Here is a 24,123-nt window from a genome sequence, read left to right as displayed (position 1 = left end):
TATTATTTTATTTTGTTAATAATATATGTATAATTATGTATTAAGCTTTTTTTTATTATATGTTTTTATTTCTTGCAATATGTAAAAGCTGTATAATAATGATAAAAAGAAATAAATGAAAAGATCTATAAAAAAAACAATCAATGAATCATATTTTTATATTTTTTGTTAAAAAAAAAAAAGAAAAATAAAAATTGTAATATATTCAGTATTCATATAAATCCTACTTTGAGCAAATTTATTTTTCAGAATTAAATTTAAATAATAAAAAATATAATTGTATAATCTTATAAAATAAAACAAAAATAATTTAGACTAGATTGTTTATTATGATGTATACTTATTAATAAACTGAAATTATTATTACTACATAATGCTAGTACTATTTTAAATTTTGTTACATACTAATAAAATCATAAAAGTCAAAAATAAAATAAAAGTGAAAAAGTAGGTAATATATTCAATGATCAGTATTGTAAAATTGGAAACTTTGTTAGGATAGAAATAAATTTAGTTGTATATATAATTATCATGTAAATTAATTTCATTTATCATACAATTGATATTGAACTTTATATTTAACTAATACTAACACGTTTTTTTCATAATTCATAAACGAGTAATTATTGCTTAAAAAATAAAATATACGAAAAAAATATAATTATAATATATATTTTTATTAAAAATTCATACGAATAACTATTATAGTATATTGAGTAAAAAAATATATAAGTAATAAAATAGTATATATAATAATAAAATAAAAATATATAGTAATAAAATAATTGATATACTTTAAAAATAATCTGAATAAAAATTGTTTTTCATTTAAATATCTGAAATTTTTTATTTTATAAGGCCGGTTTTTTGGAAACTAAAAAAAGATATTCTTGAGATAATATATAGAAAAATGGATATATCAATATTTAATGCTAATTATTTACAAACTTACAAATTTAAAAATTTCTATTTTACACGCATTTTAGAAAATTATAATATAATAAAATATATAATAAAATTATTATATATTTATTAATAATAAATATAATAAAATTATTATAAAAAAAAAATATTGTGAATTAAAAATATACTGATACAATATTGATCATTTTTATGTTATCTATATTCCAAGTAAAAGTACTATATATATATATATTTTTTTTTTAAAACAATTAAAAAATTTATATAATAAAACAATATTATATATTACGTACAATTTTGTTTCAATATCTGTAAAAAATAACACTTATGCAAATGCTTAATATCTTATGGTTTTTTTTAACATTTCAATGGAAAATCCTAATGCTTTACAATTATATTCATTATATTAAGACTGCAATATTAATTTAAACTTGAATTCTAAAAAAGATTATTTATATTTATTATTTGCATTGATATGGATGTTTCCTTGTTGCATACCAAAGTCTTAGAAACTGCTCTTAATCCTAAAACTTTGGGCTATAGTTCGAGGTCGATTTTATTCATTATGCAACAAGCTCAAAGAGCACTTATGCACCTCTTATAAATTTTTTAAGGAACGAATTTTAGCATTGGTCTTACGAAGTTCAATAATTTGCTATTTTTTTCTTTTTTTACCAATCCAAAATGGATCAGCAAAATAAATTGATCATAAGAATTCATAAGCGCTTGTCTAAGCAAGCTATCAGCACCTTTTCAATGTGAACGAGGGCACTTGTGATAATCTCAATATCTGTGCAGATAAGCTAATAATTATAACCATTCTACACAGTTACATTCAGATACTATACATTTATCGTACACGATGCCACATATCACAATTGCAATTGATAATCTGTGAGTGGATCGAAATCCTTTTGGTGGCTAGAATTCGATGCCATAACGTATCCCCATAGTTGCATAGCTGCTGCACACACTCTTTGTATCTCATCAACTTCTTCAAAATCAAGATCTGTCCGCCAATGAAAGGGCGCCACTTTAGAATTTCGAAAAGTGCTTGAAACACCGCCGACATCATTTTTTGTATGAGTATCTAAAAATTTTTTTACATTTATATGAAAATCTAAACCATAGAAATTATACAGTTCCTTCACATGTCTGTAGGGATCTACAGATAAGTCTTCGTAACGTACTACCCTGTTAAATAAAAAAATAAATTATTTTAAAATTATTTAAATAATCAAAATTTTTATTTTAAAGAAATTTGTTTTTAAAATATGTTATATATTTTTGGAATATTGATTATAAAAGAAAGGTATGTACCTGAAGGTATGTGGATATTTTTCTATCAATTGTACAGCTGTACTAAAATCCGAAACCATATCTGCACATACTAATGCAGGATCTGAGCAATCAGGATTAGTAGGACACCATTCTCGATGTTTTCTAGATTGTAAAATTCCTCTTGGATCACGAACTAATAGAACTAAACGTATTCCTAAGCTAAAAAAGATAATTTTTTTTGAGAGATAATTATATTTTAACATTTAATTAAGAAAAGTAAACTATTCTTACTCTTCTTGTTGTAACAGTTTTTCTGCAGCACGTAATCGTAAACGAACTATTTTCATTGACTGAAAGGGAAATAATTTGCAAAATTTAGAAACGAATCGTGGATCCCAACAAATTTTTTTGTGAATTTGACATTGTTTCCATAAATGCGTGTTATGATTGAAGACCCAAGGATGTGTTTTGCCATAATCTAAATATCGATCTGGAGAAAAAATATTAAAAAAAAAAAAAAAAATAAATAAAAAAAAAATAAAAAAAAAATGAAAAAATGTATTTTATTTGAATTCATATGTTAGAAAATGTACCAACCAAGATTATTAAAATCACACTTTAGTAATGCTTCAAGATTATTAAGTGCTTCATCAGCAAGTGGTGGTCCTCTAATCTGTACAATTCCAAAATCAAGTAGAGGTTCATAATGATAAAAATTTGCTGGATGTGCATTAACTACATCCCCAAGAAATGTACTTCCACTTCGCCAACTTGTCAAAATTACACTTCTCATAGGTCTTCCTCCTTTTTCTAATACTAAATCTTCCAATTTACTATAAGAATTATTGTGTAATTACAAATAAATTTTATACTTATATTAATGTTTTAATTATGAAATTTAATTATGAAACGTACCTGACATTAACTCCATATTTTCCATTGGGATATTTATATCCTTCCATTTCTTTTTCGATTGCTTTTCTCTGTTGATCAACAACTTCTTGTATCTCAGAAAGGGTAACATTTTCAATAGATCTAAAGTATGCCTATAAATAGTACATATAATATGTATATATATTTAGATTATATAAGATTCAATTTTGTTTATATAAATCACAGTAAAAATAATAAATATAAATAAATAAAATATATCTTTATTCTCAATTTCAAAATATTAAAATATGTATAAATATGTCAATATTAACTTTTGTATTGTGAATGAAAAAATTATTTTTCATAAAAAATATTTACTTACCTATATATCAAATATAATAATTATAAAAAAGAAAAGAAAATATTTTAAATTTTATAGTTTTATTTACCATCTTTGAAATCTTTCATTAAATGTTTTTTTAATTTATAGAAATCAATTTGTAATATTTATTGTATTGAATAAAATTGATAAAATATATATAACTTTCATATGCATTTTGCTTACCGTTGCTGGATCTTGAATTTTGATGATACGTGGCCTTATTTCCACATCCTAAATTGAAGAAAATATTGATAATTTAATGAAAATATATAATATATTGTAAACATAATGCTGCTGATGTAACCAGGATAATATCTTTCTCCCTCTTTCATTATGTTAGATAATAAATTACTTTTGAAAATATATAGTGGTGCAAAATGATATATATTAAAATAATATATATATTATAAAAAATAAAGTAAAATTTGTAAATAAAATTTTTTTTAGCAAAGAAAATTTATAAATAATACTTTTAATAAATAAAACCAAAAAGAGATGTTAAATTGTGCAAAATATAATATAATATAATATAAAACAAAAATAAACCTCAAGAAAAAAGAAGCATTATTAATTAAAATCTGTATATGTGTTAAATATAATTGTTTTTGCTAATATTTTATATAAGATTAATATCAAATTACCCCAGTGATCAATTAAGCAGGATATTTCCAATGATTTTCAATAATTGCTACTATATCTAATGTTGTTTGAATTAAAGAGAGGATAGGAAAAGGTGGAAACAGGGAGAAAGAAATCTAGTAAGTGTTTGTAATGGTTTGACAGTTCATTGTTAGTGTACAAGTGGAAAAAAGTTAGGTGCAAAAGTTAGACTTTACCATCGGAAAGAGCGTGTTTGGCGTGACTCAATTTAGAGCAATCCCCACCTCCGATTTTTTACTGACCGATATCACCGGCTGAAGTCGATGCTCAAGGTAGCTGCTGTAGCGTTGATTAAATGCTAAGAAGAAGATGCAAAGGGATGCCAGGCCTACTAGACCATAGAAGCTCAGTCGTTTTGACATCTTTGGTCCTATATAATTAATACTAATAATTATAATATTATACTACTTAATAATAATTATTATTTTAATGTTATAATAGATATAAATTAATAACATAATATACATAATGTATATCAGTTAAAATTTTCATATTAAAACATTAGTATTTGTATTATTATTTAAATATTTCATTTGCTTATTACATATATATATACATATTTATGTATATATTTTTTTTTATTTGTAATTAAATTACTTGTAATTAAATAAAATAAAAGAATTAAATTTGTAAATTAAGTAAAATATATATTAAATAAGAATAGTAATTATTTTAGCATAAGATTAGCAATAATAACAAAAAATAAATTAACAAGAAATAATAATTTAAAATATTTTATCTTTAAAATTACATATTATTAAAAATTCATTAAAAATTTAATTTATTTATATAATATTGTATAATAAATAGATAATTAATATTATTAAAATATTAACAAAATCATAAAATACTGTAATATAATAAAATATTGATTAAAATTTTGATAACAAAGATCCATTATTAAACATTCGTATCATCATATAAACATTCAACGTGAAATAAATCTCAAATAACAATTCCCGAAAAGCGCCAGACATATTAATGATTTACAGTATAGAAAAGTACAGTATATAAGTGTTGCAAAAATTTTATTAAAACGTTGACATTTATCTTACCTTGGGATCATACAATTCGTTGCATTTGGATTTTTCAATCGTGAATAACGTGATTCTCGAAAATCTCACGTTTTTTTTGACATTTTAAAATAGCGATAGAAAACACTCAACCATCGCACAGCGCACATCGTGGGCCACTGACGCAGAAAGAATTATACTGCGGCTAACGTAGAATAATCGCATGACGCGAGTTCATGTGTATGAGTGAATAAGATTTATCACATATACAATTATAAAGTATGAGCGCGATATACAAGATTGAGATATACACTCTACACTTAACGATTATTACGACTATATTCATGTTATAGTTACAGGAGATTATTAACGATCGATCTTGACATGAGTAAATTTAATAATTAAAAATTGTTAATTATAAAATTACATTCTTTAGTTAGATCAAAATATATTAATCATAAACATATTATGTATATATACAGCAAAATTACTCATGATTAATTAAATTTATTTTAAGTTTTTATTAAATGAATTAATGTAATCTTAAAAATTAAAATAAATAAAAAAAAATTGGATAGTTTATATATATCTCAATATTATGTTACTATTAGTAATAATATTCAACTAATAATATATTATATTTTCATAATTAATATATATATTTTTCACATAAACATTGTTTTTCAATAACATAGACATGTATATTGAAATTCAAAATTCAAAAATTCAAAAAATCATTATATTAAAAAATCATCAATTATATTAACAAACACTATTATATATATAATTTTACATTATATATTTATTATCATATTTAACTGATTTATTAAAAAATCAATTCATCGATAATATATATTTTAGTGTCATTCTCATTATTCATTTCAAATTGCATCATTAATAATGATTAGAATTTAAAAAAAATGTAATGTAAAAGTTATGAATAAAAAAACAGAATAGAATATTTTGCAGATATAATATATGAAATATACTGCGTTACATATGATTACATTTTTATGAACTGTTGCAATAATATACTATTACATTAAGTTTTTATCTCTTTTATATAGTACTATAGTTTGGACGTATTAACTGAATTTTAAAAATATTTTTTATGAGATTATATTTTATATTATATATTTTATGAGACAAATAACAAAAGAATAAATTTGACAAACAAATTTTCGAAATCATAATTTTTCGAAATGATAGAATATTTCAAAATACTCACAATCATATGTCAGGATATATTATATTTTGCAAAGTTATTTAGAAATATTGTAAAGCTTAATATAATTAAAGATATTGTAAAGTTTAGAATATATTATTTTTTTTTACATTACATATTTTCGTTTTCAAAGAGAAATTATGAAAGTTTAAACGACATTCATATTTTGCTATTGGCATTATATCATATGTCAAAAAAAAAAGAATCTAATGAGAAAAACGTAACTAAAAAATCAATTCCATAAATGAACAAAGTGTAAATAAGGAAAGCAAATATAGAAAAACAAAGATAAGAATTGGCTATCAACGCCATCTCTTTAAAAATATTCAAAAGATGGCACTAATTTTTAATTCCTATTGTATTTTATCCTTATGAAGAAATATCTTTGATGCTTAAAAGATAATGTTTAAAAGAATTTATTAATTTGATCTTTTTATCTATATTTCATATTATTTCATTTATAATATTTTAGAAATAGTACTAATTCTTTAATTTTTATCCTATCTTATTCTGTCTTTTTTATTATATGTTTTTCTTATCTATACTTGCTCTATAAATTTTATGCGGTTAAAAAGAGAGCTTCGGTATTTGATTAATAATTTAATTAATCAAAAGCGAAAAAAAATGAAAATGAAGAACTTTTGGAACTTTCATAGGATTTAATAATAAAATTTTTCTATTTTTTATTTTAAAATTTTTTATTTTTTAAATCGTCTTTATTGTAGAGATATAAATCGTCTATATAAATAAATTTAATTTTAATTTATATTATATTTAATATTTAATCTATTTTTATAAAAGATATAATATTATTTTATTATAAAAAAATATATAAAATTTCTTTATCGACAATCTTTTCTACAATCGATAAAGAAAATTATAATAAAAGAACTAATAATTTTCAATAATAATTTAAATAAAAAAATAATCATTTTAAAAAATAAAATTACATCATTCGTAATTTAAAAAATAAAATTAAATCATTTATAGTTTTTCTACACAATATTATTGATTAATTACAATATAATAATAAATAAATAATAATTTTCACGTATTTTCTTTAATAAAAAAAACTATAATTAATTTATTTTATCAATAAATAATTTTCATTAAATAGAACATTTTCATTCTATAGAACATTTTAACTTTTGTCAAAAATTGAGAAAAAAAAGTAGGAACTATCAGCGCTGATTCATAGAATTACACCAGACGTCACCACAGTTGCATAGCTTGCCCATGATGTTGATGGGCCCAGCAAAGCAGTCGGATGCTGTTGCTCGAACAGTGTAGTGTTGTTGGGGGTGGTTATTTCGATCGCACGTTTCTCGTCCCTTTCTCTTTGATCTGATGTCACACTCTTAGCTTAGATATTTTTTGAGTTGGAACGTTTATACCGGCTTCGCCGTCGCAACATACACATATGATTGCCTGTAACTGTTTGTCTCTATATGTTTTCTCCCTTACGGAACGACTTAAACACTCTGCAGCATTGTGTGACGTATTCTCGAAGTGAAGAGACTTCGTGATTAGCGAGCCGTGTTATCGAGTAAACGTGAATCAACACAAGTTTCGGTATACGAGTATACATCGTCTCCCGGTGAAAGAGACGTGGAAGTCGAGCATCGTGTGTCACAATGCACATCGTCCTGTACTTTTTGTGACTGAACGTGATCGGGATAATTCGTGGTGTAACTGCACACTAGGTTGAACTGCGTCGACAACAGAGCCGAAAAATTGTGCGCGACATTTTTGTTAACAACTCGGCGCCGGAGATGTCATACTAAAAAGACCTACGGTGAGTCCGCTCTGCCTTTACGTTCTTCTCAATCTGGAATTTCAGCGGTGCTCTGGTCAATACTGGTTTGACTGCATTTTTTTTTTTTTTTTTTACTTCAAATAGATGTTTTACTGAAAATCAGTTCACCGAAACAGCTAAATCACATATTTTAATTACGAGAGCATTCTATACGTATGGAGTAGAATATGTTTATCTGTTTTCAACCTGAATTGTCTGCAATTTTAGTTATCTGGAAATTTTAATTACAGAAAGGTTCTGAAAGAATTTTTAAAACCCGTGTATAAATACAGTTGAGTAACTGTTTCGAAGATTCTATAACTCGAATTTGAATTTATAGTATTAACATATAACGAATAAATTAACTACCTGTGCGAATTGAAATTCAATTTCAAAATTAATGACAAATTTGTGATAAAAATTTTGACTATATTTATATTCCATATATTTGTATATTTATTTACTTATATATTTATATATTTATATTCTATTGAAATAAGAATTATAATTTTAAATTATAATTAGAAAAATTATAAAAATAAGATAAAGGTTTTTGTATTTTAAAAATTTATATCTGCAACAATATTTGCAAAATTCTAAAACTCGTTACATTTCTCAAATAAAAGAGATATAATACAATATAAATTCATACTTCCGCCTGATAGTATGAATGTTCAATTGTTAAGATATAACGGTTACCATGTAATTATTTGAAAGATTTAACACGCGTAAGAACGATTCCAATAACAATTGGCATTCAAAATTCAATTAATATCTAATTTTTTACAACAACAATTACTATTTTCGAAAGAAAAAGAATAAATATATACATATTTTACAGTTAGGACAATTTTAACTTTGCAATACCATTGAAGTTATTTACAATACAATGCTTTTTTATTACTAATAAAATTTCTTAAGTTTGAGAAAAATATGAAAATAAATTATGAAAAAAAATCACTATTTATATATATGATTTTTTACAGAATTTTACGACAGTTTTAAAAAATTAAAAGTCTTTTCATTTTGAAACGAGATCAAAATTGAAAAAAAGACTAAAGACTTAATTCTAATTCATAAAACGCAAAAATGTAAGAGAGTAGAGGTTAAATTTTCCTTATTTAATTTTTTAATTTTTCTTCGGCGTATGTGTAAAATAAAAAATAAAATCTAAACGCAAAATACAATACAAAATTTTCCTTTCTGTCTTTCTATCTGATTTTCTTGTCAGAGGATTACTCGTTCGAAATTTAATTGCGTGTCTCCATCTTTTGGCGGTAATCCAAATGATAAAAACGAAAACTACGGGGCCAGCGAGCGAATCGAGACTCGCAATGTGACGCAGGAGAAACGACGTGATAGAAAATTTAATGCCGTAAAATTTCGGAACAATTGTATCAGACAGCGAATAAAACTGAAAACAATTGATAAATATTTGATCAATCTTGTTTAAAATGGAATCGAAATTAATTTGTTTTGCGCTAAATTACGTTTTATCTGAACGTTAAGATTTTTTTTTGCGATAATCAATGACGTTCACTCAAAATTACAAATTTAGAATGTTTTTTTTTTTTTTTTTATCATTAAGTTAAATAATAGAATAGAATTTTATATACATATATAAATTTTCCTTATACGTAATATGCACAAAAATAATTTAAAAGTGATATAAATAAATACATGACATTTGCACTTGATGCCAACAAGCTGCTATACAAAATATTATATATATATAAAACATTAAATAATTTCAACGTTAATTTTAGAATTTGTTTATATTAATTACAATAATTGAATTAAATTTAAATTAAATTTGATGTTATTTATTATTAAAAATTGTTCTATAAATTAAACAAATATAAAATAATACTCACGATAATACTTAATTTTATATATATATATTGATTCAATTTAATTTTAGGTTAGGTTAAACCGAAGTAAAATTTCTTAATTTTAAAACGAACCACTATAATTGTAACGAAATTAAAATTTGGAATTTTATGCAATATTCGTGTTTCCAGTGATTTTTATAATAAAATGTTTAAACTGATATAATCTTTGTTTCCGAAGAAAGGAATTAAACATTGTTATCGTTATTATTGCTACTGTGATTATACTGGTGTCAACTTCGGTCATTGGTTAAGCGAAATGAAATTATTATTACTAAATTATTATTACTAGTTATTAATAGCCTATTGTTACACAGACAGTAATGTAACGACCCCCGAGAAATAAATTACCAACGAAAATGTCTATATTCGTTCGTTGTTGCGTTGAGAACAAAGTACACGGCTACAGGATAAGGCTTACATCATACTTTTACCGTTCTCCTTTGTTCCGTCGGTTTATTCGAGTTGTTTCATTTTTCACGGCGGCGGAGTTAAGTTTAATAACCGGAATCATAGTAACTTTTACTCGAAATACGCGTGGAATGTTCGTGATTTAGGTAAAGGTAATTGTCCTCGACAGGCAAAGGCGAGTCACAAAAGTCAGCCTCGTGAGAAGCATCAGTGAATGAACTGTAGAAAAATACTCGGTTGTGCGAGGCTTGCGTGCCGGCTGGCTCGCTTTGTTGAATAAGTTCGGGGAGGCAAATGGGAGTATTATAATCGATAGAGAGCATACTCGTCCGTAATTCATCCACGCAGCACTGTATATTTGCGAAATATACGACTGTTTGAAAGCGAACCCACGGAGCTCAAATATTCTTTTTACATTAATATTATTATATATATTTTTTTTTATGTCATTTATTACTAAAAAAAAAATTTAAGTGATTACTTTTTTTCATTTAATCTTATTCACACGGAAAGTAAAAAGAGATAAATTTTAAACAGCGCGGGAAAATAAAATTCTCGAGGAATTGCTCGTTATTTTACGGAAATTTGAATTTATAATTATAGAAATGCCTAGAATGCGGAATATTTTTTACAGGTTCGAGTCGAGTTACCGTTATTAGTATTTTTTTTTTTTTTCATTAGCTTCCCTTGGTTTTTCCCTAGCCGGTTCAAATGACTCACCGTGATACGCAATGCCACAGCTGCTGATCAATTATTGATATTCGCATCGTTGGAATATATTAGACTGCAGTAGGGTGCATTTTACGACCAATTGATTAAGTCTAAAATTATTCATACGAGACCAATTCGGAATGTTCTTCAAAAAAAAATGCATTCACTTCTTTTAAAGTTTCACTTTTAAAAAAATAGAGCAACCATCTATCTGTATCTTCATCTATTTCCTCAAAGCTTGCAAAATTTTAATTAGTGAATATAGAGGTATCGCGGATTTCTTCTATCAATGAATACACGCAAATATAGTCAAGTAAAAAATATTTTAATTAATAATCTATATCTAATTCTAGAATTGAATTTTCGTTTCTTTTTCTATCACAAGAAAAAAATAATTGAAAAGAACATAGTCGAAATAATATTTTTAATTCAATAACTTTTTTTTTTAATTATACCTTATACCTCAATTTTATTCAAAAATATTTGTAAGAATATTCGATTCATCAGTTTCTTAAAATATGAAAAAAAATTTCGATTCGAAATTAAATTTTCCGTTGTATTTTTGTACACGATGGATAAATAGTATTAAAAATATATAGAAGATTGAATGAATTTAACGAAATATTTCGGGGAGAGAAGTTATTTACGAGAGCCACGTTGCCAAGAACTATTAACCGGTCATCTCCATAAGCAAATAAAGTGTTGTAAATGTATAGCGGAGCATAGTTTACGTAAAATGGCGTCCGCATAAGGAGATTGTTTCCCGGTTAAAAAAGAGTTAAAATATCGCCGCATGGTGGATAGCTGACACCACGTGTGCGCCATACGGTGTCTGTAATACGACGCCATCGTTGCCTATGATACGTGAAATTGGGGCTAGAGTCGACCAATTACTGCCAAAATGGACCGCTTCCAACCTATTTTTCATAATTCTTTTGAAACGAGAGGAAATTTGAAATTTTATTGGAGAATCGAAATAATCGTTATATCTATTCCTTATTTATCGGATTTTTACGCATTTTAAAATCGGCACCAAAAATCGAAAATGATCTACAATAGCAAATATCGATGCTCAATCAAAAATTGAAAATGGTCCACAATGGTGAATATTGATACGGTATCAAAAGTAGTCTGCAATGTTGAATATTAATGGCACCAAAAATCGAAAATGGCCCACAAATATTGATATCAAAAGTAGTCTGCAATGATGAATATTAATGGCACCTAAAATCGAAAATGGTCCACAATGGTGAATATTGATACACTACCAAAAATCAAAAATGGTTCATAGTGGTGAATATTGATACGATGTCAAAAGTAATCTGCAATGTTGAATATTAATGGCATCAAAAATTGAAAATGGTCCACAATAGTGAATATTGATACGATATCAAAAGTAATCTGCAATGTTGAATATTAATGGCATCAAAAATTGAAAATGGTCCACAATGGTGAATATTGATACGATATCAAAAGTAATCTGCAATACTGAATATTATAATGGCACCAAAAATCGAAAATGGCCCACAAATATTGATATTAAAAATAGTCTGCAATGATGAATATTAATGATACCCAAAATCGAGAATGGTCCACAATGGTGAATATCGATGCACTATCAAAAATCGAAAATGGTCCACAATAGTGAATATTGATATGATATCAAAAGTAATTTGCAACGATGAATATTAATGGCACCAAAAATCGAAAATGGCCCACAAATATTGATATCAAAAGTAGTCTGCAATGATGAATATTAATGGCACCCAAAATCGAAAATGATCCACAATGTTGAATATTAATGGCACCAAAAATCGAAAATGGTCCACAATGGTAAACATTGATACGATATCAAAAGTAATCTGCAATGTTGAATATTAATGACACCAAAAATTGAAAATGGTTCACAGTAATGAATATTGATACGATATCAAAAATAACCTGCAATGTTGAATATTAATGACATCAAAAATCGAAAATGGTTCACAATAGTGGATAACGATGCTATATTGAAAATCGAAAATGATTCATAATGATGGATATCAATGTGAAATCAAAAATTGAAAATGGTCTAAATGGAAAATATGCACTATCAAAAATCCAAAATGGTCCACAATGATATTGATACAGTATTAAAAGTAGTCTACAATATTGAATATTAATGGCACCAAACATCGAAAATGATTCAATGATGGATATCAAAAATTATATCAAAAATAAATATCAAAAATATGGAATCAAAAATTGAAAATGGTCCCCATTCTTATATCACAGCAAATTGAAATCGATTTTTGATAAACATTTATAAAACAACTTGTATTTGTATAACTTTTCACATATCTTATAAATTATTCCTTCTTTTAATACGTTCATTTCGAAAAACGTTAATTATCAAGTAGCCACAATTATATACGTTTAATGAAAAATTTTGGATTACTTTGGTTAGCCAAGAGAATATATTTGATTTCTTTGGGAATTCTTCGACAACAAATTTTCAGTAATTATAAGAGTTTACAACCATAACTGCGAATAAATTACTCGAATCTTGGACTAGTCCTTGAATTAAGGTAACAGGAAAGATTTAACGGAAGATAGACAGCTGTTGACCTAATGTGATTGTTGAACATACTTTACGTACAGCTCAAGGAAATACTTGGAAATAAAGCAGCATTAAGAACAGAAATTAAGGAATTTTTTTTTTTAATTTTTCTACTGAATCTAATATTTTTCTAAATTTTCTAATTTTTTCTAGTAAAAAAACTACTAAATAAATAAATTTTTCTCATCATATCTTAAAATTAACATTTTTATATATTCGTTATTAAATCGAAGATTCCATGATAAAAAAAGGATTTAAAACAGCGAGAAACAGTCGACGTGCATTTAGGAAAATTACCAGATAAAAATTATATTTATCGTCTACTGATAATTTTGAGACATTACAAGGATCGAAAAGATCAAGAAAAATGATAAAGAGAGGATGCATTTTATCTTAAGTCTACTTAAGACGTTCGATTTAAGTAACGTCATATATCAATCGATCTTCCAAACAGTCTTGGAACGCAATAAAACATGAAAAAAACGCGTTTGTAAGAAATATTTTTAGTATTCATCACCTCACAATTGTATAAACAAAATCATTTCCAAATTATTTCCGCCCAACAATCTGCCCTCCTGATCTGCACGATTCTCCGTCCAACTTGACCGCCAATTTATTTATTTACCCGTTGTTCGCAAAGACCACGGAGTCACAAAGAATTTCACACATCTTTATACCCAACGGATTATTAAATATTTACCATAGTCGGTTATATACGCCACTGGTTGGTTAGCAGCGGCATGCATATTCCATCCGGAATGACGCAGAGGTCGACTAACATCCTCGAAACGACCTTGACGTCCAACACGTCGAGGGGGGAAACTAGAAACGGGGACGATCGTAAGGTGAAAGCTCGGCCTTCTATCTTACGTCGGCGGCAAAGTTGAGCGCACGATAAACGCTCATTCAGCCTCAATTGTCCGCGGACAGTTGTCCGCCGATCACGGCTCGAGAGAAAACAATATTATATATATATATATCCTCGCGTCGCTTCGTAAATTTTAACGCATGCGCATCCCCCTTCAAGGATCATTAAATCGCGAAATCGCGAGGATTTCACTTTTTAAATAATAGCAACGATGATTACGTAATAAAGTTATTACATGCATCGCGTACGTGCAATTAATTTATCGCCGTTCCTTTTTCGAATATTTCTTTATAACTCTTGTTATTACAGTATCGGTGTAAGTATTACACTTCTCCAACTCCTTTCACGTGTCATTCGTTCAATTCGTACAATTTAATATGCTCGAAAGTTTTTAAATAGTTATTGGAAAATAATTGTACTAATTCCAACTATCAGAATCTATATTTACACTTTACTTAGATTAAGGATATATAATGTTAAGCTTGTGAATAAATTTTTAAAGCACTTTGTGCATAAGCATTGACGAAAAACGATTAAAATTCGTTTTAAAAATCGTTGGAAAAGATATATTCTCGATTTAACAGTCGTTTACTGTTTGATCAAGGACGAGATCTAGATTGCCCGATTTCCCAATCTTTCTCGAATCGTTCGGATTTCCTTTCACAAAGAGTTTGCAAATTTTGCTCGTGAAAAATCGTATAACGATATAAATTTTACACGTTAGGGACACGTTAATAATTCCACTTTTGAAATTCAAATCGTAAGAAAGTGGAGCGTCATCGAATTCGATCTCGTTTCACTTCCTCGTCCAATTCCGTATAACTTAGAAAACGAGAAACGAGAACGAATATTTGGAAATATCGGTTGGTTTGTTATCGGGTCACCGAACGAGCATCGAGGCATCGAACGCGTGGCACAGTTTCTCCTCGAAGCGCTTTTACTTATTGCCTTACGGTGAAGTGTGTCGCGGCGGGAAAGTGTGTGCTCAGGAATCCCAGAGAGCCGTGAAAATGGGGAAAGTCGAGAGGAGGAGGAGGAGGAGGAGGTCTGAGCACTTTCTTCGACTTTAATGCCGGCCCGTTGCATTCTGTCCCAGTAGTCGAAAGTAAAACCGGCCTGGCCTGTGTCAGTAGGTCGCAACACTGCTTACATAATCGTTACATCAGCCGGTGCAACGTACCGAACCGAGATGTATTATATGCGTGTTATCTGCTTGGGATCGCGGGCGCGTTATCTCGGAGGGGGGAGGGAGGAGAAGAAAGGAAGGAGAGGAAGAAGGAAGAAAGAAAAAGAAGAGGACAAGGGGGAAAGAGAGAAGAGGAAGGAAAGAAAAAAAAAAAAATGAGTCGTGAAAGTGATCACGCGCCGCGACTTGGGAAACTTGTTGACTCCGAGGTTCCTTCGACCGAGGGAAGGGATTATTAAGGTTAAAGAAAAATTAAAAGTGAGAGAAGCGAGATTTCGATTTTATTCACATGTTTTTTAACAGGCATATATACTTTTCCGTATATACCCTGAACCGTATCTTTATTAATTATAAGAGACATATTTGCGCGTTTCAGAGGGCAAGAGGTAGGAGGTGAGCGACCGGTCAAAGAGCCACTCCACGGTTGGGGTACCTAGGAAAGAGCGACACGAAGAGGGAGAGTCACGGCGTGTATAATCAATAAAGTCGGGAAGGAAAATAAAACGATGGATATTATAAAACGATGAAACGGTTAGCAGTGGATATATACGTGACATATCATTTCCTGTTAATATAAATCGATTTGCCAATTTGCACGTCACTTTTATCAACATTCTTTTTTTTTAAATGTCGACACACTTGCACACGAATGACGCTTTAATTAATACCGCTATTAACACGCAATTCGATTTTTATCGATTTTTTTTTCTTTTCTCCTCCTTCTTTCTATCCCCCCCTCTCCCCTCCCTTCGACTTTTCTTTTCAATCGTCGTTTTATCTTGCCTCTCGGTCTTTCTGGGACGTTCAAGTACTCTTTGGCAGGCTCGAGACGTAGCCTGGATCTCCCTGGATCTCCCTGTCTCTCCCTGGATCTCCCTGTCTCTCCCTGTCTCTCCCTGTCTCTCCCTGTCTCTCCCTGTCTCTCCCTCGTATTCCTCGCTTGCTTCTGATTCTTTCTCGTGCTAACTTGTCCTGTCTACCTTGGACTTTCCATCTTTTTCCAATTTTCATCCTCGTACTAATGGCCTTCTTTGTAGGTCGTGACCCACAGCTCGGAAACCGTTGTCTTATATCAGTTTCTAAAAGAAATCCTAGTTTTTCTTTTTCCTAATTGCTTTTTAAACGTAGATGGCATTAAGTTTATCATCAACATCGTATTAGTGTTAATGATGATAAAAATGATGAACGTGGGATATGTCGTAAGTTTCCAAGAAGAATTTTAGAAAATCAGATTTAACAATCATTTACTTTCGACAAAATTTTGAACGTTTGCGAAACGTCTATGAAAAAAATTATCCATCTTCCCATCTTACACTTTGCACTTTCCTCGGAGAATCAATTATATCCACGCTACCTGTTGCACAAGCGCGATATTATAATTTATTGTTCGAACCGATACAGACATTTGTGCAGCTTTTATTCCCAGCTTTTATGATAACACTTGAATAGAATTTTCACATTCTTTCTCGAATTATATATTTACATAATTTCACTATAATCATCCAAAAATCGACACGATACGTGTAAATAAATTCAAATCATTTGACCAAAAAAATACGACACGCTTAAACTCGATTCAATAATAATTTGAAAATTATGGAGAGCCATAACGAAAATTCGAATATTCCTTTTCCTTTAGCCATCGATCGACTTTGCTGAAAAAAGAAGAAAATGGCGAAACGTGGTCATGCGTGAAAGTCTTTCGGCGATATAAGGTTGCATCCTATGCTCCAGATGACCCAAAGTGCACGCATGAATGCATCACAGTTCCCTATATCCCGTGACCAGGGCAAGTTCCATCTGGTCCGCCGATTTCCAATAGAATCTCTCCTCCTCTCCCTTTAACGCATGATTGAAGCCTCTGCGGCGATTTATTAAATTATTCGAGATTATATAAATCAGGCTAATGCCTACTGGCAAGCATCTTCCGACGCTTACGTAAGAAACACGTCCAATCTGTCAATGTTTGATCCCTTCGAGGTGATTCATACGTGTCTAAATGAATTGGTTCGTCAAAATTGGCAATGGTGGAAATTTATATAATAAATTTGAATATATATATATATATTTTTAAAGTATCATTGTCGTGGAATAAAGATACGTGTATATATATATATACATATATTAATCAATCTTTCATTATTTCTTTGAAAGAGAATAAAAGAAGTATTCTTAACGAAGCGAAATTCTTCTCCTCTTTATCCGAACCGTATTGCAAAGACCTTCGTGACTTCGGTTTTTTAATCTTTTATTTCGTTCACACGTTTGGACGGGGACGTTCGTTGGATATGATGTTGTTGGAGTGACGTGTGTTGAAAGAAGAAGAAGAAGAAGAAGAAGAAGAAGAAGAAGAAGAAGAAGAAGAAGAAGAAGAAGAAGAAGAAGGATTGCTTTTTCTTTCTCTTCTTCTTCCTTTTTTTCTTTTTTCAACCCACGTTTTATTACCTTCTGCCCGACACTTTCAATTCATTGCATAAGAAATCGAAGGAGTATGCGAATAGTAATTCTTTGGCGGGTACGAAAATGCAATATTGAAATCCAAAATGGCCGCGCATATCGATGACGAGGACGCTTTCATTCGAGGACGCTCTTCGTACGAAATGGAAAGCTTTAAAAATATCTTTCAAACTTTTCTTAAAAGAGGTATTGTAGATTTACAATTAGAATATTAGAATTAGATTGGCATCGTCATCTGCATCCTGTCAATCTTCAATTAATAACAGTTGTCAAATTGGCCACATCTGTTCACGCAAGATTAATTCTTTCGTCGATTATGATCGAGATTCATCGAGGTAATGAATTATTCAAACGGGTCAATCAAATGGATGAATTAATTCGTATTAATTAATAATATTTTCCGACGTTTACGTAAGAAGAAAATGTTTTCCATCGAGCCTTTGATCGAGATTTTTTTCCTCTTCAAGCAGATTGATCTAAATGGATCTTTTGTCGAATTAATTCTCGCTTTTTTCTTTCTTTTTTTATAAAATCACCTTCGATCGTTCCTTGAAAATAATTGTAGCAACCAAGGTTATTCAAGTTTTTGCAATAATGGCGTATAACAATAGTGTGATACTATTAATATTAAACGGATGAGATTGGAAAAACGATCGATTCGAAATAATTGCAGAAGAGAATTTCTCTCTCGTCTTCGTCGATGATTGGAATATTGCCAACCCGTCAATTATGCGGTGTTTAAATTTGCATTGACAAAAAAAAAAAAAAAGAAAGAAAGAAAAAAACATCAGGATATTGACTCGTAAAGCGTTTATAACTTCCTCGTGGCATTAAAAACAACTGCAAGAAATCGGTGAGATGTCTTCGAAATCCCGAAAGAAATAATCTTGGAGGGGAAAAAAAACGGAAAATAAATGCGTTGATCGTTAACCTCAACTTTTCCCCTCCCCCCCTTCTATAACCTCTAAATCCTCTTCTCAAGACCATTCAAGAATTATATTTAATTATATTTATTTAATTTTATTTATATATTTAAAATGACATTAATTGACAGAAGAATTGCAACAATGACAATCGTATTATCGCCTCTTTATATAAATTCCTTTCGATCTTTATTACCATTCTTCTCTCATGAAACAAGTTAAATATCCTGGGAACAACGACAGCAATAAAAACTGTATCACTAACTAAAAAAAAAAAAAAAAAAAAGAAAAAACTATTGGAAACTCCGCAAGCCTATCGAAGCACTGAAATGCATGGAAAGAGAGTATCACAATTTCGACTTTATCTCTATCATGGTAAAACGAACGGCCGTGAAAGTAGATTCACCGGATCCGGGTTCTAGTTCAGTTTTCGAATTGCTCGCTTTTCCTCTCTCTCTCTCTTTCTCTCTCTCGTTCGATTATAAATTATTCAATAGATACAGGCGGATACATTCTTGCTTTATCAAGTTTGATGAAGTTTTTCTTTCCCTCGCTAATAAATCTTTTTCCTTTTTTTCTCTCTCTCTCTCTCTTTACGTTTTCCTTCGCTTCTCTCTCTTACCTGTTTCGTGTCTTCTCTTCTCTTTTTTTTCTTTTTGCTTCGCTTAATTAACGGTCGAAGGAACGCGTATGATCGGAACCAACGCTGTAAACCACCGCTGCAAAAACCGCCTCTCAACTTTCCCCGTCGAGAATTCGCCATAAAAGTGTTGACTCCGAATGCAAATCGAAGGTATGAACCGTGAAAAGCATTCATACCGGAGGAGAGTTTTCTATTTCCCCCCTCCCTCCCGTTCTGATGTCCCGACAACACAACATTTAATTATAATTTCCTGCATAATAATATTTTTACGACCGAATAAATTACTCGCTCGTTCGAATCCCCGCTCTATTTATATCCATTTTTTACATCCTCGAATTCGTTTATTCCTTTCGAGTTATTCCTTTTCGCTCTATTTATTATATTATCTGTGGCAATTATCTTTTGAACGATTGTAACGAAAGTATAACTTATTAATTGTTTAAGTAATATGTTGCAAAGAAGAAAATTTTAAATGATCTTTTTCTATATTAATTGGTTAGTGTTATCAGTTTCGATATATTTGTCAAAAATTTTATTATTACATGGAATTTTATCTTCCGAGTTTCGTAACGTGATACAGTTATCTTATTTATCATATGTTGGTATTCAAAAACGTTATTTCCCTAATTACAATTTGTTAAATATTTTATTTCCGATATATCCAATCCAAGCGTTCGATGATCAATAATAATAATCGAGGATTTTTCGTAAAAACATTCAAGTGTAATCAGCAATATTTATTATTCTTTTTTTTATTACAAAGAATCGTCGAGGAAGCTCGTTCCAATTATCTAAAAAAAGAAAAGAAAAAAAAAATAATAAAAATCCGATCCATGTACACGGTGGGAAAAAATTCCAGAAAAAAAAAGGAAAAGAAATTTTTTCACTCGCGCGCGCAACTCTCGGATAGATGCTTCGAGGATAAACGTTCGAAACTGGAAAGGAGAAAATAATAAACACGTGTGGAATCACATTTTTCCGGGAGGGGAAGGGGTTACTCCGGGGAAGTAAACGACGACTTATTATCATCGAAGGGAGCATTGGCCGCGATAAAGTGTCGGAATCCAGCGAGGAAACAGGTATAGGCGAGTGTATAGGTAGCGCGAGCGGTTGGGTTGCATGGTACCGCCAGATTTTTCTCGCGTCCGGCTCTTACGACCGCTCGTCAAGCTAAACATCACTTTGTCCGTGGCCACGCATTAAACTTACAACAGGAAACGGGTCTCCTCGGATTATTTATAGCCCGTTCGCATGCGGTGGTTAAGCGTGTTACCCGTTATTTCATCAACTAGCTCGCCGCGTAATGAATAATACGATTTTCGAAGGGCCGCTCGTCTCCCGATCCCTTTCCCCCACTCCCTCGCTCTATCGAGAACGCTTTATCGATGCCACACCTCCCGAACTCGGCTCGCTCCTCCCCCCCCTCGCTCCTATTCTCGTCCTTCGTCTTCCTTACCTCCTATAATAATAAACAATACGCGTGTATAGAAATACGCGTGTACGTGCCTCTCTTTATTTACGGACAAATTGAAATTACTACTCGTCACGAGTAAATTCGTGACTTGGCGAGTTTCGACGCTGCGTCTTTTTCTCAATAAAGGGGGCGTGGTTTTTCGTTCGTTCGTACCTATCGTCCGGTTTCTCGTAACACGAGTTTTGACGATTATCGCGTAGAGGTTAGGTTAAGTTTTTTTTTTCTATTGCGATTGAAATTGTTAGTAACAAGTATTTTCTTACATTTCGATGGAAATGTTTTTGCGTATCGTCGAAGATCGATATCGTTTCGATCTTCGTCCGGTTTCTCGTAACACGAGTTTTGACGATTATCGCGTAGAGGTTAGGTTAAGTTTTTTTTTTTTATTGCGACTGAAATTGTTAGTAACAAGTATTTTCTTACATTTCGATGGAAATGTTTTTGCGTCGTCGAAGATCGATATCCGTGGAGAGTCGAAAATTTTGATTGTTATTATTGTATCGCGTTCTCTCTGTCTCTCTCTCTCTCTCCGTCTCGGTGGAATTGTTTTCATCTCCCGTCCATGAATGATGCACAGTGCACAGGGCTACTTGTCGGATAATTGAGATTATTATTGTAATATCGTCGTCGTTCCATTATTCAAACGTTTCACAGGCTTTGGTATTACGTTGTGGGGATGATGTATCATTAGTTTGATAAGTAAATTGTAATTTTAATATCGCGTCTTGAGAAAGTGAATCCATTCCAGGGGTTGTCCCTCGTTTCTCGTCCTTATAAATGTTTTGTTCGACGATGAGGTATCGTTTAAATATGATTTTTAAGCTTTTGATTGTTATGTATCGTTCTTATATTTATCATTTTTTTAAAAGTATTTAAAAATATCATTGATCTTAGCATAGTTTAAAATATACCTTGGTTGGAATAATAAATTATAACGTTTTAAGGGTATATATATACAACTGTACTATATACTATGCTATATATTTATTAATTTTAATCGTGCAATGTTATTTCAGTGCTTTTTATCCCAAAATAAAACGTTTCTTCGTATTCGAAAATAAAACGTTTATTCTAAGATTGAGAGAATCCATTCCCAAATTCTCCATGTTTTCCAATCCAAAACGAGATATTTTTCGTATACAAGTATTCAAAAATAAAACGACGATTAATCCAAGATTCCAAGATCTCGAGGATCCATCTCAAAGTGAAACATTTAATCCATCCTTAATCAATATTTTCTCTTCTAAAAATGAAATATTTTTCCTACACAAATATTCGAAAATAAAACGACGATTAATTTTAAAACCTCAGAGGATCCATCTCAAAATGAAACATTTCTCGTAAATATTTAACTTTCATCAATGTTTTCTATTCCAAAACATGAAATATTTCTTTAACTCATTCCAAGATGGCGATTCATTCTTAATAGTGCTTTTTATCTTTTTATCAAATATTCAAGAAACGATGATTAAGAAGATGAGGATCCATCCCAACAGTGTTTTTTTTTCTAAAAAATGAAATATTTTTCCTGCAGAAATATTCGAAAGTAAAACATTTAACTCGTCTCAAGATGCCGAGGATCTTCAATACTGCTTTCCATCCATCAAATATTCGAAAATAAAACGAATAAAATAATCCTCCGTTCTAAAATTCTAACAAAAATAAAATATTTCTCGTACGTTCAAATGTTCGAAAATAAAACGAGTATTAATTCTAAGACCTATCCTTAACAATATTTTTCCAAAAAATAAAATATTTCTCAAATGTTCGAAAATAGAATGTTTCATTCCAAGATGACGAGGATCCATCAAATATTCGAAAATAAAACGAGTAAAATAATCCTCCATTCTAAGATAACACAAATATTCAAAAATAAAACACGTCGAGAATCCATCCCCAATAGCGGCTTTCCATCCATTAAATATTCGAAAATAAAACGACTATTAATTCTCCATTCCAAGATTCTAACAAAAATAAAATATTTCTCGTACACAAATGTTCGAAACATTTAACTCGTCTCAAGACGTCGAGGATCCATCCCCATATTTCTCGTACACAAATGTTCGAAAATAAAACGTGTCGAGAGAATCCATCCCCGACTTTCCATCCATCAAACATTCGAAAATAAAACGAGCGAAATAATCCTCCGTTCCAAGACCCATCCCTAACGATGTTTTTCCAAAAAAATAAAATATTTCTCGTGCACAAATATTCGAAAATAAAAAAACACATCGAGAATCCATCCCCCAATCCATCAAATATTCGAAAATAAAAAACGAGTGAAATAATCCTCCATTCGAAGACCCATCCCTAACGATGTTTTTCCAAAAAATAAAATATTTTTCGTTGGAAAAATAAAACACGTCGAGGATCCATCCCCAATATTCCTCCGCCATCCATCAAATACTCGAGGATGAAACGACTATTATGAGAATCCCTCCCCCCTCCCTACTTTTCAAAAATAAATTTTCTCGAAAATAAATTGCATAGATGGGAGGGTGGATGTTAAATCGCGATCGAGAAGTGGCCCCCATGTGGACGGACGTCGGCCCGGTGGTAAACGGGCTGGAAGGAACCGTGAACTTGCCCATTAGAATTTGTAAGGCTTCTTCCCCACCGCGGTGAAAACGTGGCCTGCCTCTCTCGGCTCTCTCGCTTTGCGCGAGACTTCTCTTCAAGGTTGTCGCGGGAGTTTAACCGGTTCTGAAACTGCACTCTCGCGCCTCTATTCCTTTGCATCGTTCCACGTATTACAACGGGAATCATTAATGTCTGTCTGCTTGGGGAGATCTACTCCCTCTTACTTCCTATA

At 30.2% G+C, this 24,123-nt stretch overlaps 2 protein-coding genes and 1 long non-coding RNA gene across 5 annotated transcripts in view; 1 reads left to right on the top strand and 2 right to left on the bottom strand.

Moving 5' to 3' along the window:
* Window positions 1-1,391: 1,391 nt before the first annotated feature.
* LOC412612 (carbohydrate sulfotransferase 4) lies at window positions 1,392-5,333 on the bottom strand. Of its 2 annotated transcripts, none has more exons than XM_006568020.3 (8): window positions 5,173-5,333; window positions 4,294-4,487; window positions 3,641-3,688; window positions 3,118-3,248; window positions 2,800-3,035; window positions 2,494-2,692; window positions 2,242-2,421; window positions 1,392-2,115 (listed from the first exon to the last, which is right to left on the bottom strand). In XM_006568020.3, the coding sequence occupies exons 2-8, from the start codon at window positions 4,294-4,296 to the stop codon at window positions 1,794-1,796; spliced, it is 1,119 nt and encodes a 372-aa protein (XP_006568083.2). In that variant the 5' UTR covers window positions 4,297-4,487; window positions 5,173-5,333; the 3' UTR covers window positions 1,392-1,793. The 2 variants fall into 2 exon arrangements, with proteins under 2 accessions (XP_006568083.2, XP_006568082.2); XM_006568019.3 differs by having other exon boundaries at window positions 4,360-4,487.
* Window positions 5,334-7,582: 2,249 nt separating this feature from the next.
* Window positions 7,583-24,123, top strand: part of LOC409245 (beta-1,4-glucuronyltransferase 1) — a 56,379-nt gene continuing 39,838 nt past the window's right edge. Inside the window, exons 1-2 of one of the 2 annotated variants that reach the window (XM_006568018.3) lie at window positions 7,583-8,150; window positions 16,191-16,345. The gene's annotated coding sequence lies outside the window, so the exon portion shown is untranslated. The remainder of the gene's footprint in view (window positions 8,151-16,190; window positions 16,346-24,123) is intronic. The other variant, XM_003251117.4, reaches the window with a different exon arrangement.
* LOC102654523 lies at window positions 20,330-22,229 on the bottom strand. The gene is made up of 2 exons (XR_411071.3): window positions 21,735-22,229; window positions 20,330-20,628 (listed from the first exon to the last, which is right to left on the bottom strand). It is a non-coding gene; the product is annotated as an uncharacterized LOC102654523 (long non-coding RNA).

This window comes from Apis mellifera, linkage group LG8 (assembly GCF_003254395.2).
Source record: "Apis mellifera strain DH4 linkage group LG8, Amel_HAv3.1, whole genome shotgun sequence".
NCBI classification, from domain to species: domain Eukaryota; kingdom Metazoa; phylum Arthropoda; class Insecta; order Hymenoptera; family Apidae; genus Apis; species Apis mellifera.
Note: the sequence above shows the minus strand (reverse complement) of the source record. Positions and strands in the feature narration are given on the sequence as shown.